Below are 18,856 nucleotides of genomic sequence, written 5' to 3' on the forward strand. Positions count from 1 at the left end.
TAGATTTCCTCTCAAATTATACCCACCCTCTCTGTCTATGAACAGTGTTTTTAATTTCCTAGGAAGTAGATTATGTCTTGCTCTGTACATGATTTTAACCATGTCCTGGATGTAGGAAGGGCCAGAACCATTCACAGCATGGTATGCAAGTACCAGTGTCTTGAAGTGGATTCTAGCAGTTACTGGAAGCCAGTGAAAGGAGCGGAGGAGCGGTGTGGTGTGGGAAAATGTAGGAAGGTTGAAGACCAGACGAGCTGCTGCATTCTGGATAAACTGCGGAGGTCGGATGGCACATGCAGGTAGACCAGCCAGGAGGGAGTTGCAGTAATCTAGGCAGGCGTGAGATGACGAGAGCCTGGACCAGAACCTGCGTCGCTTTCTGGGTCAGGAGGGGACGTATCCTCCTGATGTTGTAAAGAGTGTATCTGCAGCAGCGGGTTGTTGCAGCGATGTTTGCAGTGAAGGACAGTTTGTTATCTAGGGTCACACCCAGATTCCTTGCAGTCTGAGTCGGGGAAACAACAGAGGGGCCGATGTTCATTGTTAGGTCAAGAGTGGGACAATCTTTTCCCGGAAGAAAAAGCAGTTCAGTCTTGTCAAGGTTGAGCTTGAGGTGGTGAGCAGACATCCACTGAGAGATGTCTGCTATACCAGGGGTTCCCAAACTTTTCAGCCCGCGACCCCCAAAATAACTGTGCCAAAGACTGGCGCCCCCCCCGCCACGTGAATTGTTAACTCCGGTGGATCCTCATCTCCGGTGTGTCTCACTCATTAAGGTGAGACACGCTATTTTGATTCCATAACATGTTTTCTTTACATTACATTACATTACATGTTACTTGTTAGACGCTTTTATCCAAAGCGACTTACATACACAACGACATGCTGACTGCAGTGGGGGTTTGACCCCCTGATCCCACCACCAAGGCTCTATCCACTGCGCCACACGCCTCTCAGGCTTTTGGAAGGAAAATGTACAAAATACACATTTAGCCTAGGTGTTTATTTGACCAGGGCTGTCCCTGACCAACTTTGCCCCACGCAAAGTTAGATGCTGATGCCCTCAGTTTCGCGAGCGTCGACGGGGGGGTTGGGGTGCTAGTGGAGCCTCGCAGCGGTGAAACCGTGCCGCGCCACACTATTACACCGTGCTACGCGCTGCAGTGGAAATGCGCCATAATTGCGCCGCATAAACGCATAGGTGAGCCGCATTTGCGGCTCAGTTGAGGCTCCCTCCGCAAGATGAGGCCCCCTCTGCGAGGTGAGGCCCCACGCAGTCTGCGTGATCTTCCCGTATGGAGGGACCACCTGTATTTTACTATAGTTTGTCTATTTGCGTCTGTAGATTTCTCCTAAATTCACCAAAAGTTAGCATTCTAACGTAACATAAAGTACCGCGACCGCTGTTTGAGGTATCGTTCGAAAGCTCCGTCTCTCCTGCACAATCTCATTGGATCCAAATATGGTCATTTCCTTTGTATCAGCAACCAATCGTGAAAGTACAAAGGGGTCTTAAACCAAAAAACTCAATCTCATTGACTGGTGTCAATTTCTGACAACGTGATTCGTTCAGATGCGTCACGTGGTGTGCTAAGACACTTCTTGGTTTAGCTTTCGCTGGAAATGTAAAACTCGAAATGGCAAAAGAACAGCGAAAAAAACTTTCAAAGAGAAGACGACAACAATTGTCACTTGCATGAAGCAATGTTAGACAAAAAATAAATGTTCCCGAACACGAAATACCTTCACGGAGTGCGTCGAGGCGCAAGATGTCATCCAAAGAACAGGAGGGTTTAGGTAGCGCCTCATAGCAATCTTTAACCTGTTAAGCCCTGAGTCTGTTTTTCAGGTCTCAGGCTCGAAAATGACATTCCCAGAACAAATGACCATATCTTCACTTCTAAAAGGGGTAAATTCATAATCCTTTTTCTCAAAGCAAGGTTACATCTGTGAGTTGGATGTAGAAGTGTCAGAATCAATATAGATGTTTTTATTTTCAAGTAAATTCAGATTGAACATAGTAAAAAAATGTAAATTATAGTGTCCGTCCAAAACAAAAAAATTACTTATAGTGAAAACCACCCTTGAATGATGGGATAGTAGACTAAAAGCTTTAGGAATCCAAACTATAACATAATAAGTACCCTGTATCAAGATTGATGCAAAACAAGTGAAGTTTGACCTTTTTAGAGAGATTTAGAAGAAGAAAAACACTTCTGGGGTCATGTGGGTACATATTCTATATCTCTGGCCCCCCTCGGTCGATTTTGATGATTGACATCTCTTTTTAACCGTTAGAGCCAATAGAATCGAGGGGAAATTCCTCAAATCCATCTAGACATTACCCATTGGTGAATGAGTGCTGCGCAGCCAGAATGCCTCGGAACCGGAAGCTGTGATACACTCTGGTGACTATTAGCAGCTAATATAAAATCTCCGATTTTTACATAAAAATTGAATTATGGATTATCAATAATTTGTGACAGAGACATTGGATTAACCTATGGATTAACCTTGATCAGAATAACAGCTAAAGTGAGACGATCTCCCGTGTTTGCTACGTGTTGTGATGTCTGTGTTTGCTTCCCCTGTTGCGAGTTCTGATTGCTCAGTGATGATACTAATACCTATATAATCTGTGGAATCTCAGCTTTAATCTGATATATTGTATGTGCAGTTATGATAAGTAATAAGGGGTTGAGTTCTGTGCTAAGTGCGTTAGAATTTGTTTCGCTCAGGGGTCATTTAGACGCTTCTTATGAGACTTGTCTTTTGTTTTGATAAAAATGGTTCGTATTGTCAGTTAGCTGAGTTTCTTCCTGTTAATCTGGTATGACACATTAATAGGTTTTTAAATATTAAGAAGCCCTGTGACACAGTTTTGTGAGAGAAAAAACCCGCAGCCCCCTCTACCGGGGGCTCTCGGGCTTAACAGAGGTCCCATGCAGTGGCGGCGCTAGGGGGTGGCTACTTGGGCTCAATCCCCGGATGTTTTCTGAAAAGCCCCGAATGTTTTGTTTTATAACGTCTCGTGAGTAATGTGCAATACCGGAGTCCAACAGAGAGACAGCAGCCGCGAGACAGTAGCCTGCGTACTGCGTAGTCTTCCCTGCCCTGAAGAAGAAGTGATCCTTCGTTAGCGTGAAGAGTCTGCTTTATGCGCTCCACAGTAGCCCCGCTGCGAGGCTCTGGCGAGTTCACAGTTCATGAGCATGCTCCACTAGCAAAGAAATCGTCAGAAACGCTGACACCTCCTCATCTCCACCGCTCCCATGTTTTCTTTTGTGTTGCCATAAGTTAGTCTCTCTCCGTTTGTGCGCTGGGCTAATGCTAATAATGCTAATACGAGGAAAATAAAATGGCGGCTTCACAAAACTTTTTGGGAGTTTTGCGGGGCGTGGTTTGCAATCCACCCAGCAGAAATGGGAACCTTTTTCTCCCATGAAAGTACCTGCTCTCTAGCAGGGACTGAAAAGGGGGTGAAAAGGTTCTCATGAACTAAGTTCTAGTTCCGAATTTGTTTGGCCTACCTGTCTGTCAGCCTTCCATCTGTGCACAAACTTATCTCGTGCCCTCATTGGTCATGTGCGCGTTCGTGTGTGTTGGAGGAGGGGCTCTGTAAGGAAGTGACAGATTTTTTCTGGCTGTGTATTTTCAAATTCTAGCTCACTCGAGCTGGTTTCTCCAAAATTACCTACCCCCTAACCTATTAAGTTACATGTTCACGTTCTGCTGCCACAATAAGTCGGTTTCTCCAGTGTAATGATAATAAAATGCTTAGTAAGTATTGGTAATATTAATAAAAACAACAACGTTTGGGTTCGTTAGTTTAATGAATGTTAACCAGTAAGCTTCAATAATCAACTCCAGCTCAACAAACCATATTGCAATAACTACCTTAATGTTATTTCTGGAACCAACTGGAAATGTGAGATATTTTTCAGATACACAGATCTTATAGTGAGGTTAATCTCATACAGTACGCTGGTCTTCAACACTACTGTGACGCTAGCAGTCTGCATCAACAATATCAATGCTACAGTTACCTAACTAATGTACGAGGATGACCTTATTATACCAACCTCACACAGAAGCCATTTGTTCTACAGTATTGTGACGAAGGTAACTTTGTCACTATGGACTGACGGCTTCAGGCCGGGTAATATTGCACTTTATTAGCATGATTGCACAGTACAGTTGACATTACATATTTGCACATAATTTATACTAATTATTGAGGTAGTATTTTTTAACTGATTAAACCGTATTTATTGGAATGTCGTCTGGAAGGTGCTGGTCGGGTCCTCGGCTCTGCCTGAAAAGATAGGGGATGCTGGTGTAAGGATGACAGCGGTTGAGAGTAATCAGGGTGCAAATAATATGTTGATGTCTGTGGCTGATGATTGTGTGCACCTGGTGTCCTGTGTTGTCTCCTCCCCCCTCACCTGTGTCTTGTTAGTATGTGTGTATTTAGGTGCTGTTTCCTTGTAACTGGGTGTGTGTGAGATCCTTGTGGCTGCAGGATGTGTGCAAGGAGAACAGCAGGATTGAGGCTGTGAACTTTGTGCACATGATTTTAATAAATGCCCACGTCGGGTTATATTTTTGGACGTTCTGCCTCTGCCTCCTTGCTTGGTCTGGGCCGCTCAACGGTCAGTCTCACAAGTATAATCTGTTAGGATTTGTCTGTGTTGGTATTTTTCGTGTCCTTTTCTATCTTTGGGTTTCCTATTTTATTTTGGAAAGTGTTCACCTCCGTTTCCTGCCTGTTTGCTTTCTGTCGGTTTCCCTCTCTGATTACCCAATTGTGTTCACCTGGTACCTATGTGTTTTCTCCTCCCTCCTCACCTGTCTTGTGTTTATGTGATTAGTCCTGGGTGTATTTAAGTTCTGGGTTTTCTGTCTCTCTTTGTCGGGTTGTCTTGTGTATTGGCTTGTCCTCGGTGAGTGTTCTGTTCTGTATTTGTCAGCATAGCCTTGGAATAAAGGAATTATTTTTACGTTAATCTGCATTTGGGTCCTACCTGCTTCACACAACGTAACATTACAACCCGACCTCAAATATGGGCCCAGCAGATCCTTTTGAGCAGGAATTATTGGATTTTACTTTTTCTTTGGCTACCTGCTCTGATCAATGGATAGGAGCGGTCAGGGTTCAGCAGCGAGATGCTGCTCTGGCAGAAGCAGTCCACCTTACACTGAGGAATCAAAGTTTGGTGAAATTCTTACCTGCCAGGCTTTTGGATTACCTCACAATTTGTTTTCCCAGTCCTGACAGACCCAGGTCTCCCAACTCCTGTTTTGACACCACACGCATCGGTGTGGTCCGTCTGGCGTCAGCCCCTGCTTCTCACCCAGTGTTTGCTACTGTCCAGGAGCCATTCGCTGGTACTCGTCTGGCCTTTGGAGGTCCACGGAGCCTCCAAACGGCTCCTAAAGGAAGGGGTTGCAAGGCCAGGTTGGCAGCACGAGCCCAAAGGGCCAGGGTTCCAGAACCAGTTCAGCCCAGAGCAGTCATGGTTCCGTGCCCCAGTACCATCCCACATAGCCATGGTACCGTGCTCCAGTACCACCCCACACAGCCATGGATCCGTGTTCCGGTTCCCTGCCCAGCAGCCATGGTTCCGGCTCCAGTGCCGGTCCCAGCAGCCATGGTCCCTGCTCCGGAACCGGACTTTACAGCCATGGTTCCGGCCCTGGTTCCAGCCTTAGCAACCATGGTTACAGCCCCAGTTCTGGCCCCAGCAGCCATGGTTCCGGCCCCAGTCCTGGTCCTAGCTGCCATAGTCCCTACTCAATTCCTTTCTCAAGTCCTTTCTCAAGTCCCTCCTCTAGTCACTTCCCTAGTCCCTTCTCCAGTCCCCCCTTTAGTCACTTCTCTAGTCCCTCCTCTGGTCCCTTCCCGAGCCCCTCCTCTAGTCTCTCCTCTAGTCCCTTCCCAAGTCCCTTCCCAAGTCCCTTCTCTAGTCCCATCTCCAGTTCCCTCTCGAGTCCCCTCTCCAGTCCCCTCTCCAGTCCCCTCTCGAGTCACCTCTCAAGTTCCATCTCTAGTCCCGCCTCTAGTCAATTCCCTAGTCCCATCTCTAGTCCCTCCTCTAGTCACTTCTCGAGTCCCCTCTCCAGTCCACTCTCGAGTTCCCTCCTCGAGTCCCCTCTCTAGTTCCCCTCTCAAGTTCCCTCCTCTAGTCCCTCCTCTAGGCCCTCCTCTAGTCTCCCCTCTCTAGTCCCTCCTCTAGTCCCTCCTCGAGTCCCCTCTCTAGTTCCCCTCTCGAGTTTCGTTCTCTAGTTCCTCCTCTGGTCCCTCCTCTAGTCCCCTCTGTAGTCCCTTCACTAGTCCCTCCTCAGGTCACTTTCCTAGTCCCTTCTCTAGTCCCATCTCAAGTCCCTACTGAAGTGCTGTTGGAGGTCCCGCAGACTACTCTTCTGCCGGGGGTCCTGCCAACCCCAGGTCCTGTGCCGTTGGAGGTCCCGCAGACTACTCTTCTGCCGGGGGTCCTGCCAACCCCATGTCCTGTGCCGTTGGAGGTACCGCAGACTGCTCTTCTACCGGGGGTCCTGCCAACTCCATGTCCTGTCCCGTTGGGGGTCCCGCCGACTGCTCTCCTGCCGGGGGTCCTGCCAACCCTGTGTCCTGTCCCGTTGGTGGTCCCGCCGACTGCTCTCCTGCCGGGGGTCCTGCCAACTCTTAGTCCTGTGCCGTTGGAGGCCCCGTCGACTACTCTCCTGCCGGGGGTCCTGCCAACCCTTTGTCCTGTCCCGTTGGGGGTCCCGCCGTCTACTCTCCTGCCGGGGGTCCTGCCAGCCCTTTGTCCTGTCCCGTTGGGGGTCCCGCCGTCTGCTCTCCTGCCGGGGGTCCTGCCGGCTCCTTGTTTCTGTCTCGTTGGGGGTCCCGCCGACTGCTCTCCTGCCGGGGGTCCTGCCAACCCTTTGTCCTGTGCTGTTGGAGGCCCCGCCGACTGCTCTCCTGCCGGGGGTCCTGCCAATCCCGTGTCCTGGTCCTCTTCCGTGGGGGATCCTGCCGAGGCCTGTCCCACCAGCTCCGACACCGGGTCCTGCCCGGCCTCCGGCACTGTCCCGTCAGCGCCTTCCTGCCCGGCCTGCGGAGCTGTCTGGTCTTCGCCCTCGAGCCCGGCCCCCTGAGTGCAGCGGTCCTCGCCCTCGGGCCCGGCCCCCTGACTCTTCCTGCCGCTGCCTTCGCCCCTCCATGGTCCCCACCTTGGACTCTGTCTTGCCCCCGCGCCGTCCGCCCGAGTCCCCCTTTTTGGACTCCGCCTTACCCCTTGGCCGTCCGCCCGAGACCCCTTCCTGGTCCTCTGCCTTGCCCCCGGGCCGTCCGCCCGAATCCCCCTTTTTGGACTCTGCCTTACCCCCGGGCCGTCCGCCCGATACCCCTTCCTGGTCCTCTGCCTTGCCCCTGGGCCGTCCGCCCGAGACCCCTTCCTGGTCCTCTGCCGTGCCCCTGGGCGGTCAGTTCAGTCCCGTCCTCCTGACCCCCTCCTCCCACCCTGGTGGCTTAGTGATAGAACTGGGAAAAGACTTCCTTCGAGCGAGTTTGTGTACAGAGAGAAGAGGAGGAGACCGAGGACAGAGCCCTGAGGGACCCCTGTAGATAATTGACAAGGGTCGGACTCGGACCCTCTCCAAGTTACCCTGTAGGTGCGGTCTTTGAGGTAGGAGGTGAGGAGGGAAAGTGCAGAGCCTGAAACTCCAAGTTCTTGGAGAGTGTGAAGGAGGATCTGATGGTTCACCGTGTCGAATGCAGCAGACAGGTCCAGAAGGATGATGACAGAGGAGAGGGAAGCTGCTTCAGCAGTGTGCAGTTCCTCAGTGACAGCAATGAGGGCAGTTTCTGTAGAGTGACCTGCCTTGAAACCAGACTGGTGCGGATCAAGAAGGTTGTTCTGATGGAGATAACAGGAGAGTTGTTTAAAGACAGCGCGTTCAAGTGTTTTAGACAGTTCATGATCATATACCACAGACACTTTTGTCTCGAAGCTGTATATAGATGTGATATGCTGCACTTCAGGAATCGGCTGCCCATTATTTTACACCTGAATGTAAATCTTTTTACTAGAAGGTCTCTCTGAGCTTTTCAAAAAGGTTTGTTCTCTTTGCAGACATGAACAATACATGTATTGTAGTCTCATAAATTCAAAACAGATATTATTATCAACTCCACTTGTGAAGTTTTCTGGGGTCTATGAACGCCTGCACATGATTCAGAATAAAAAGCTTATGCAAAGTTTTTATGACGCTGGAAGAAATTGTTTGGGTGACATAATATAATAAAATAAAACAATATTATTGTTTTATTATATTTTGAATAATTCATACTTATTTATTGTGTTACACATTGCCATTGTTCTTTTGTTTCTTGTCCTGTGTCATTCAAAATTACTGAATCCAGAAGTTGTAATTTATAAGACGACACCAAGTAGAACAAAGTTTTTGATTTGAAATTTTGCAGAAAAAATGACACTGTTTAGAAACTATATTTGCAGCAAATATAGAAAAGTGGCAACTTTTTAATCTGAACCTAATGCCTAATGCATGCATGAGGACAAATACAACATATCTTTCCTATCATAATGTTGCAGAAAATCTTTTGCAAAATCAGTAATGAAAAAAGTTTGGCATCACATTTCATTTCAAACCTTTATTTATGTAGGTGAATCCCATTGAGATCATTGATCTCTTTTTCAAGGGTGACCTGCTGCAAGTAGGTTCCACATGAATACATATAAACATAACAGAAAAAAAGGACATCATACAGCATATTTACAGCGACTACAGTTTACATAGCTAGTAATATAGAAAATGTACTCTTCGGTAGTGCACATCATTGTTCCTTATGTTGTACTAATCATCTTATCGTTTTCTTTACACATACTCTGACCTTTTCTTTTGTTCCTGGAGCAGATGAGGGTTAATCAATGAGAAGAGTGACACAGTGTGGTGGAAAGTGGGATCTACCTCCCTACTTCAAGCACTGCTCTAATACCCTACTGTACCAAGACATAAAGTACAAGTGAGCAGGCTACCACATACATTATCTAGTTTTCGATTTATATAGATTTTAGATTTAGATGATATATGTAAATATTGTTATGATTACTCATTTGTGTTGGTAGATTATTAGTAGACTCAATTATTAATAATTTGTTGTTACACTTCCTTGTTTATCTTAGGTATTGTTTACCGTTGTATTTCAATTAAATGTTTTGTTTCTGTAACAAAGCGTTCAACAGTTTAGTGAGCCAACACTCGATTTGTCACATCAACGGTACTGTTTTAGTGAAATTACTCGTCAGTAATTATGATGGATGCTTTGAATGACCTGCTGCTCTTCTGTAAAATGCATACAAGGCAAGCCCGTGCAGGGATGTCCAAGAAACCCCATCGACGAGACAAAACTCGAGGCGTGAACGTGGCAGCCATTTTACATCATCAAGAGTGAATGACTGAAGCCGGATCAGTGCCGGGAGTTTTACACTTTTTCTGTCTTTTAAATATCACATTTATCTTCCTAAACAATCAACACCACACACGTTGGTGATCCAGCGGCAGGTAGGACGAATGCTTCGATTTGGTCTATTAAGTGTTGCTTAAATGAGTGATAAAAAGTCTGAATCGTGCAGTGCTGTTTCAAACAATGTGGAAACTGGTGGTGGTTGGGAACGAGTTCTCCAGACCGGCTTTTTGAAAATGGACTCTTCCTATATGGCGGCACGTTGACAAACCACACATCTAGTGGGCTAATCCTCTAGCTTTATAGGCCGCGTTGAATGTAATTCATTTTAAAAACCATACTTTGTGAATTGGTTAATTCCGTACCGACAAAGGACGTTGTAACAATGGCCTCACTCAAATTCCGTTCGAGTTAGCATGCTAGCCTAAGCTAGCCTATTTTGACAGATCATGGATTTGACATGCTCATTGTCGTAGTATGCTACAAGCAGCTAGCTGATAAAAGCCATTTATTTTAGCAATAATATGCAATTCTGCGTTACTCCTGTACCCGCTTATACGCTCATTGCCTACACACGTGCAGTTCTAAATGCAGATGTATTTATTGCAAAGCCATAATAGCACATCATGTTATTGTCCCGATGAAGGTCCCTAGTTAGCATGCGTTAATATTAGCTCTGCAAACTAGCATGCTAGCTAGCTGGCTAGCTAGCCTCAACGTGTGCGAGCCAGTCCCTCACAGCTTAATCTAAGGTTATCATTATCATCGGTTCAAAATGATCCTATTACTCTTGTAGCGTCTCGTATTCAAAATCTAATGTGTATTCTTGCACGAGTGGTTATGAGATACTGTAAATGTTGCAGAAATGTTTTAAACCATAGTAAAAGCACGTGTTTACCGATATGAGATTGATTAACAGACACTACAATATATCGATAGCATAATATGTATAGGCTAACATTAGCCAAAGGTTAGGCCAAAACAGAAGCTTGCCGTCCACGTTTTTCTCAATTTAGCGTTGCCGGACATAGTAATGTGATCAGAGAACAGTTTGATTGATGTTTGCAAGTTCATGCCTCAGGACCTGTCAGTACAAACTAATAGTTGGGTGGGTCATTTACATGACAATTGAAGTTTTAACCTTTGTCACGAATCCAAATGCTAAAGGGTGCATACTTGCTCATTGGTCAGCTACCGGAAACCGGGGCTCACTGTCTGACGGAACACGTGTATCAGCTATCTAGCCTGTGCTGAAGTCAGCAGTGAGAAGGTAAGTTAACATGTAATTTAGAGACCAAAGCAGACAAGGCGTCTACAGCAGCAGCGACCAAGAGGGCTGTGAATCAGGCCTTAGCAAGCGAACTTGGCACCAATTGCGCAAACTTTTTAACCCAGAAAAAAACGGAATGGGAAAAAAACCTGCCACATGGACACACACCCTGGCACTTTCACATTTTTGCAATAGTTCATTGAATCGATTTCTGTTGGGAATTTGATGTGTGCATTGTCTGTCTTGAGTGCATTGTTCAAAAATCTGTCAACTGCCTATATACAGGTACCAGGCTTCTACCTCATGCAAGCTCAGAGATGCAAGTATTATGTCAGGATGCTAAGTCTTCAGACTGTTTAGGACCACACAATCATGATAACTTGTTATTCACATAGCATCACATGTTAATAGATGATTTTTGCTTATACATTCAAAATGCACTCTGTATCTATGATCATAAATGGTAAAACCATTTATTCTGTATTTTATGATTTTTCTTTGAGACTTTGCACTCCTGAACACATCCCAAGTATTGCCCTTGACCCAGGATTAATTTGGCTCATTGCATTTACACAGATTTCTGGAGACATGGCCACAGAACATATTAATGGAAATGGTCCAGAAGAACCAATGGACACCTCTGCTGCAGTTACCCATTCTGAGCACTTCCAGACTTTACTAGAAGCTGGTTTACCACAGAAAGTTGCTGAAAAACTAGATGAAATTTACATAGCAGGTAAGGCACGATGAATATACTTGCATATTCAAATATGCAATTTTTTAAAAATGTTTTTCAATATCTTGCATGTACTGTCATTTTATTACCTTCTTGAGTGGGGGAATTGGGATCATGAAGCAACTTTTTGTGGTTTCCTACCAAAATGGGTACTGCAGTGCTACAAAATATTAAATGACACATTACTTATGTGAAAATGTGTAAATGATTGCAGCATTTGCATCCGCAACATGGTTGCATGGTCACTGGTGTCAGGGCAAATGTATTTTCCTCTTCCTTGTTGAGGCTGTCCAGTCTCCATTCATTTTAATGAAGTTTCTCCTAATTGCATACAATTATTGCAGAGGGGTGAACTGGTGTAAGTATAATGCCAATTCCTGCTTATGTATCTGTTGCCTTGGTCAGATATTTAACAATTTGTATTGGGTGACCTCTTGTGACAACGTTTGGGGGTCATTTTAGGATTTGTTTGGTCAGTCAGATCTAGAAAAGTACTTGTCTGGCCTTTTCAGCCAGACGGGCCGGGATGGAGACAATGGCAGCAGCTGTCTGGTGTGTGGCTGCCTGGGACAGGTGATGGCCCCTCCAAAGAGGAGGCTGCAGACTGGCTCATTAGAAACTCCCTGCCAGTATGGAGGGGCACTGGCATATCAAGTTGCACTGTTTCATCTGTTCCGATTAGTTCTGCAGAAACTTGCTGGTAGGAGAGTAAAGTGCATCCTGATTACTTATTACAGCGCTATTAGATTTGGCCTGCCAGCTCCTCACTTATTATAATTGTTGTTATCCTCATTTATCTAGTACGACATATACAATAATATTTTTCATGCGAAACGATCTGCTTGCAAATGTTCCTCTTTGATTATTTTAGTAAATATGGTTATTTATGTGCTTGACAAGTTACTAAAGAGAACTTCTTCAATCTTTAGTGTAAGAAGCTTATTCTCCCTGTCTTGTCTTCCCCTCCAGGTTTGGTGTCACACAGTGACTTAGATGATCGAGCGATTGAGGCTCTGAAAGAATTCAACGAGGAAGGTGCTCTGCAAGTCCTTTTGCAATTTAAGGACAGCGACCTCTCACATGTTCAGGTATGCATTTGCCGTTGTAGGTGTATTGTTTGGTTTCTTGACCCTTTAATTTCTGATTCCATTATAAACATTTTCTAGTCCAGTGTGATGTATAATGGCACTTAATGTTGAGTAGCTTGTTGTAGTTCCTGGCAAAGTGCATTCAGGTTTTATTTGGTGTCCAAATGATGAAAATCTTATTTGTGCTGTAGTAACCTCGGTTACACTGACAGATTACCGCTAAGACCTGATTGGATACCTTTTTATTTTTTCCTTTTTAATTTTTGATTCCATTATTAAAATGTTCTAGTCCAGTGTGATGTATAATGGCACATTACATTTGTGGTTGCACAATAGCAGTCCATGGTCTTATCTACAAGACAGGTTTTAACAGTCTTGTGTAACAACTTAATATTTTTATTTTCATCCAAGAATCAATATTGACATAGAACACAGAAGTATTGTTTGATAATCATTTTTTCTCTTCAGAACAAAAGTGCCTTCCTTTGTGGCGTGATGAAGACGTACAGACAGAGAGAGAAACAAGGGACCAAAGTGTCAGACACCAATAAAGGACCAGATGAATCCAAAATCAAAGTAAGAACTGGTCTTGCATTCAGTTGTATCTGATTTAATGCTTTGGACAAACATATGTGATGCAATGTTTTTGAGTGTAAACATATTTCCTGGTTTTAAAACCAGGAAGCTGTTTGAATATCAGACACATTAACATGTTTCTTATCTTGCATGCTTTCAATTTGCTAGTCTACTGTAGAACTTGCCATTGTTATTTTTACATGTTAATGCCGAGTAAACTGTATTGTAATTCTTGGTGTTTTTCTTATCTAGGCTTTGCTGGAGAGGACTGCTTACACACTTGATGTGACAACAGGCCAGAGGAAGTATGGAGGTCCCCCACCAGAGTCTGCCCACTCAGGGGCACAGCCCACCATTGGTACTGAGGTACAGTACATGTCGCCTTTTGTATCATCATTGAGCATAAAGATGCAAGAAGGATGCCCTTTACTTACTTAATGTTGAGTAGCTTGTTGTAGTTCCTGGCAAAGTGCATTCAGGTTTTATTTGGTGTCCAAATGATGAAATTCTTATTTGTGCTGTAGTAACCTCGGTTACACTGACAGATTACCGCTAAGACCTGACTGGATACCTTTCTTTTTCTAAATGTGATATATCCCTTGTTGCTGCCTTTCAATATTTTAGAGTTGTTCTAATGCACCATGTCTTTTTTTGCTCTCAACCTGGCAGATATTTGTAGGCAAAATCCCCAGAGACCTATTCGAGGATGAGTTGGTTCCGCTGTTTGAGAAAGCCGGCCCCATCTGGGACTTGCGCCTAATGATGGATCCTCTCAGTGGCCTGAACAGGGGCTACGCCTTTGTCACTTTCTGCACTAAAGAAGCTGCACAGCAAGCTGTCAAATTGGTACGTAAACTCTCCTGCAAGGTATCGCCAATTAGGGAGATGCTCTAGTGGAATTGTTAGTTAAAATACATAAAGTACAATTAGTGTTAGTACAATAACAAGTGAGCGGAGTAATTTTTTTTCTTCTCTACTAACAATGTCCTCTATACTTCCGCAGTGCAACAACAATGAAATCCGACCCGGTAAACACATCGGTGTGTGCATCTCCGTTGCCAATAATAGACTGTTTGTTGGCTCCATCCCCAAGAGTAAAACAAAAGAGCAGATTGTTGAAGAATTTGCAAAAGTCACAGGTGAGTCTGCACCATCTTTTGAGTTATTTTTCAGTATAATATTCTGTAAACATCAACTCAATATAACAAGTCCTGTGTGTCCAAATGATGACATCATTACTACAGTATGCTGGAGTGACTTAGGTTACTGTGATGGTTTACCGCTAAGATCTGACTGGACACTAAACATGGTTAATTCATTATTTTTACCTCCCTTAATTAACTGCAAAAAGAGCTGGCATCCCTGAGTATGTGTGCATATATAGCCAACTATTTTCATAATTTACTTGTGAAAATCAGGCAGCTTTAAAGTCTTTTAAAAAAAAGTCACTAGTCTGTTGATAGGCCACTAATCTCTGTGGTAATTCAGTTAACCTCCTGCTGACTTTTTCCCTTTCTCTTTCCCCGTGTTCTCGTCTCTACAGAGGGTCTAAATGATGTCATATTGTACCACCAGCCCGACGACAAGAAGAAGAATCGGGGTTTCTGCTTCCTGGAGTATGAAGACCACAAGACGGCAGCTCAGGCCCGTCGCCGCCTCATGAGCGGAAAAGTGAAGGTTTGGGGAAACGTGGTCACCGTGGAGTGGGCTGACCCGATTGAAGACCCAGATCCAGAGGTCATGGCCAAGGTAAGGTATAGGTTCAGGGGTCATTAGTAGTTTGTGTGGCCAGATTTGTTTCCTTATTGGCTCTCTGTTGCTGATGTATTTGTTCACTTTTCTGCAATGTAAACATAACCTTTCTTCCACCTATAGGTCAAGGTGCTGTTTGTGAGGAACTTGGCGAGCACGGTGACAGAGGAGATTCTTGAAAAAACCTTCAGTCAGTTTGGCAAGCTGGAGCGGGTGAAGAAATTGAAAGATTATGCCTTCATCCACTTTGAGGAAAGAGATGGAGCTGTGAAGGTATTGACGAATAAAAAGTTATCACTGCACCAATATACAATACTTATCATGAGCTTAAATATAAGTTTGTAATTTGAGTGACAAAATAATCTTACCTTCTTGATTACTTTTATAGGCTTTGGCTGATCTTAACGGCAAAGACCTGGAGGGAGAGGGCATTGAGATTGTCTTCGCCAAGCCCCCTGACCAGAAGAGGAAAGAGCGCAAAGCCCAGAGACAGGCCGCCAAAACACAAATGTAAGAGGGAAACTCAAATCAGAGATGTTAAAGCATCTAACAAATCGAGTTTGTGTACTAATATACATCAACTCGACAACTATAACACGTCCTGTTTGTGTCCAAATGATGACATCATTACTACTGTATGCTGGAGTGACTTAGGTTGCTGTGATGGTTTACCGCTAAGATCTGACTGGACACTAAACATGGTTAATTCATTATTTAGACCTCCCTTGATCTGCAAAAGATTTAGAGGAAACGATGCAACTCAAACCAGAGATGTTAATTCCATGCAGTAAACACATTTTTAATTATATATATATATATCAAGCAAGATGTCCCGTTAACATTGAGTTCGTATTATTTTTCAGGTATGACGAATACTATTATTACGGGCCTCCCCACATGCCACCACCCACGAGGGGTAGAGGCCGAGGCGGGCGGGGAGGTTATTCCTACCCTCCTGACTATTACGGCTATGAAGATTATTACGATTACTATGGCTACGACTACCACAACTACCGGGGTGGCTACGAAGACCCGTACTACGGCTATGATGACTTCCAGGGGTCTGGCAGAGTACGAGGAGTGAGGGGAGGAGTCCGTGGCAGTGCCAGTCAGACCAGGGGCCGCGGTGCCGTCACACCTAGGAGCCGTATGGGCTTCTCTCAGCGAGGAGGCCCTGCAACAAGCAGAGGTAAATTGAGCTTTTCTTTGTGATGTTAGTTTGAAAGTAGGTTGAATCAAATTAGTCACACTGGAGTTACTAATGAAGCTTGATTTTTGCTATGCTAGATAATTACTGCACAGTAGTGGAAAGCAACTTCCATTTGCTTAGGTTTATTTTAAGTGAGCTCGGTCTTTGTCTTTATGGTCTCTTTTCTTGGGTCTGGGTCAGATATCAAAACAGCCAGTTAAGAGGAATGACAAGGATGTCATAGATGTAGCAGATAAGCAAATAAAAGCAGCTGTAGAGGGAAATAAGGTGAGGATATTGTTTGTCTAGATTGTCTTTAATGATGTTTAAGTAACTACAATTTTCCACGTCAACTGAATTTACACCTGCCTATTGGCATCATCACTAATCCCTGACCAGTGTCATCTTTCAGAGCAGCCAGTCAGTTTCTTGCCAGTAAATATAGGTCATACTTTATTCTTAAGTAGGCCAGCTACATCCCACCCCAGTTGCAAAACACTCTTGTTCTAAATGTTGTGAAATTGCATTAATCTGTGGGAATGTGTGCAACATGAACGTCTGGGTTTTCTTTTCAAAACTATGTACTCATTTGAACTTTCCTCTCATTGGTCCAGCAGGGAAACGGGGCCGAGGGCGGTCCTGACCTGTCACAGTGGATTCTGACTTGATGTGTGGTGTTACACCGTAAGCTGCAATGGATGTTGAAACAAAAAAGAGCAAGACAAAAAGGTCCAATGATATTCCAGCCTTACAGAAGAAGCATCTCCCCTCTGTTTTTTTTTTTTAAACTTGTTTATGAAACTGCCACCTTAAAAAGATGACCGGAGGATTCTAAATACTCGCCACAGCCTCTTTGCCCCGAGCCCCCTAACGTAGCCCTGATTTACAGGGCTCTATGTATTGCCCTTACAATCTACCCCTTCCCTGTCCCCAAACATGCCATTTTTAAATAATTATTGAAGAAATTGCACTTTTAAGTTCTAAGGTTTGAAGTGGCTCAAAGGAGCTTGATGCTATTGTATATTTTTGTGCTAATCGCAATTTTTATTGTCGGAATATCCATGTTCTTAATCGTTTGATCTGGATGTTTGACAGAGAACATTTGCAGGTTTTTAGGGTGTACCCACCTGGCATGGATAAGTCAGGCATTCCAGGAAAGTGGTTCTTTTCAGAACTTGTCTTTAAAGGGTTGGTTGACTACCTCAGTACAGAGGACTAAACTACCCAGCCTGTACTGTAAATAGGGAAACTATATTGATGAAAGCAGGGCTCGTTTTCATACAAAATATGCACAAGAGCTGTAGCACAAAAAACAATGTACTTAATGTAATATAGTCATTTTAGCTGCAGCTCTGACACTGCAAACAGTCAAACTGGGCATGCAAAACTATCTCATATGATGAGTCTGAACAAGCCCTGCTTTTATCCTATTTTGAACTGAATTAGCTGCCTTGCTTCTTCAGAGTATGTAGTTACTGGTTGTATAGTTTTTCGGATAAAATGTTACTTTTGTAAAGGCTTTCAACATCACAGGCATCCAACTGCCTTTGATTAAAAAAATAAAAAACAAAAATAAAGCCCTGCAGTGTCCCTTTTGTGCCACTGTTTTATTCCAGTGGGTTTGTTTTTATATTGATATCAATTCATTTTCAAACTTAGAATTATGTTAATCAACCTAATCCAATCCTTCATCTATAAATATCATGTTACTCATGAATGATCCCTTCCCATCTCCCAAAACGGCAACTTTGTAAAATATTTTTCTAGTTATTCTTGTTAGATGACTGAATTGCCATATTGCCCAGCCAGTGAGCATGTGTTCCTAAAGTGAGCTGTTATGAGTTGGTGAGGGATCATAGTCACATCGTGGTAGAAGGGATACTGCAGTGAAGGATTTCTATTTCCCGGGTATAGCAAAAAGGAAACTGCTCTTCAATCCCAGTTTTCTATACAGTTAACTCCCTCAATAAAATCATAACAACCACCTTTTGAAAAAAAGATGTTAGCAGTTTTAAACTATTGTTGGTGGCCAACAACGTTTTTTGCATTCCTGCAAATAAATTGTTTTATACTGTAAAATGGAGGTGAGTGTAACTTATTTTTGTAATAAAGTTTTTGATTTCTATCTGTGTCTTAGTCTTTGGATAAAATCTTCATGTGGTGCAAATGCTCTGCTATTATCTAGCGTTTGATTCAGTTTGGCAACATGTCGGTCTTTTAAACTACGCATTTGTATTTAATCTGATTTAAATGTCTTACCTTGGGATATGAAATAAATGCGATAAGTATGCTTAGTTAAAAAAAATGTTAGACTTCGGAGCAGGCATTTCTGTGACTCCGTTACATTTTTTAAAAACTGGAAGCCATAGAAGTGGCAAAACTAGATAGATTATCGCTATACTGAAGTCTATAATCGCTACCAATATCTCCTCAAATGCCCGGACATTTCAAAGATACTGCAGTAAAAATATTTAATTCAGAAACTCACAACCCAAAGGCAATGAGGGTAAGTTATTGCGTTTTTACTCCAATAGACAATTGTTTACTTATGGTTTCCCCATACGATGCAATGTTGACCTTTTAACCGTTATATTGGTTTGGAGCATATACAATCTGGTTTGGAGCAACCTCATGTTTCCCTTCATTTATTTACTGAAGGCTCATTTGTACATTTATTTGGCCGTACTAGCACATGAGAATAGCTCGCAGGCCATGACTTAATGGTTCGGCGCAATGTTTAACAGTCTCACCGTGTTTATACTATTTATTTAAATAC

At 43.8% G+C, this 18,856-nt stretch overlaps 1 protein-coding gene across 1 annotated transcript; it reads left to right on the forward strand.

The window, feature by feature from the left end:
• Positions 1-9,421: 9,421 nt before the first annotated feature.
• Positions 9,422-18,205, forward strand: LOC117467439 (heterogeneous nuclear ribonucleoprotein Q). Its single transcript, XM_034111070.2, has 12 exons — positions 9,422-9,567; positions 11,316-11,475; positions 12,445-12,563; positions 13,032-13,139; positions 13,392-13,505; positions 13,809-13,985; positions 14,143-14,278; positions 14,683-14,888; positions 15,015-15,164; positions 15,280-15,401; positions 15,755-16,080; positions 16,695-18,205. The coding sequence occupies exons 2-12, from the start codon at positions 11,328-11,330 to the stop codon at positions 16,721-16,723; spliced, it is 1,635 nt and encodes a 544-aa protein (XP_033966961.1). The 5' UTR covers positions 9,422-9,567; positions 11,316-11,327; the 3' UTR covers positions 16,724-18,205.
• Positions 18,206-18,856: the final 651 nt, after the last annotated feature.

The sequence above is a fragment of the Pseudochaenichthys georgianus genome, chromosome 22, assembly GCF_902827115.2.
Source record: "Pseudochaenichthys georgianus chromosome 22, fPseGeo1.2, whole genome shotgun sequence".
Classification (NCBI taxonomy): Eukaryota; Metazoa; Chordata; class Actinopteri; order Perciformes; family Channichthyidae; genus Pseudochaenichthys; species Pseudochaenichthys georgianus.

Excerpts from the sequence above, each read along its gene's own strand:
- LOC117467439 (XM_034111070.2), top strand. The coding sequence starts at position 11,328 with ATGGCCACAGAACATATTAATGGAAATGGTCCAGAAGAACCAATGGAC. Across the intron at positions 15,165-15,279 it reads AAAGAGATGGAGCTGTGAAG|GCTTTGGCTGATCTTAACGG; the intron begins GTATTGACGAAT and ends TTACTTTTATAG. Across the intron at positions 15,402-15,754 it reads CAGGCCGCCAAAACACAAAT|GTATGACGAATACTATTATT; the intron begins GTAAGAGGGAAA and ends ATTATTTTTCAG.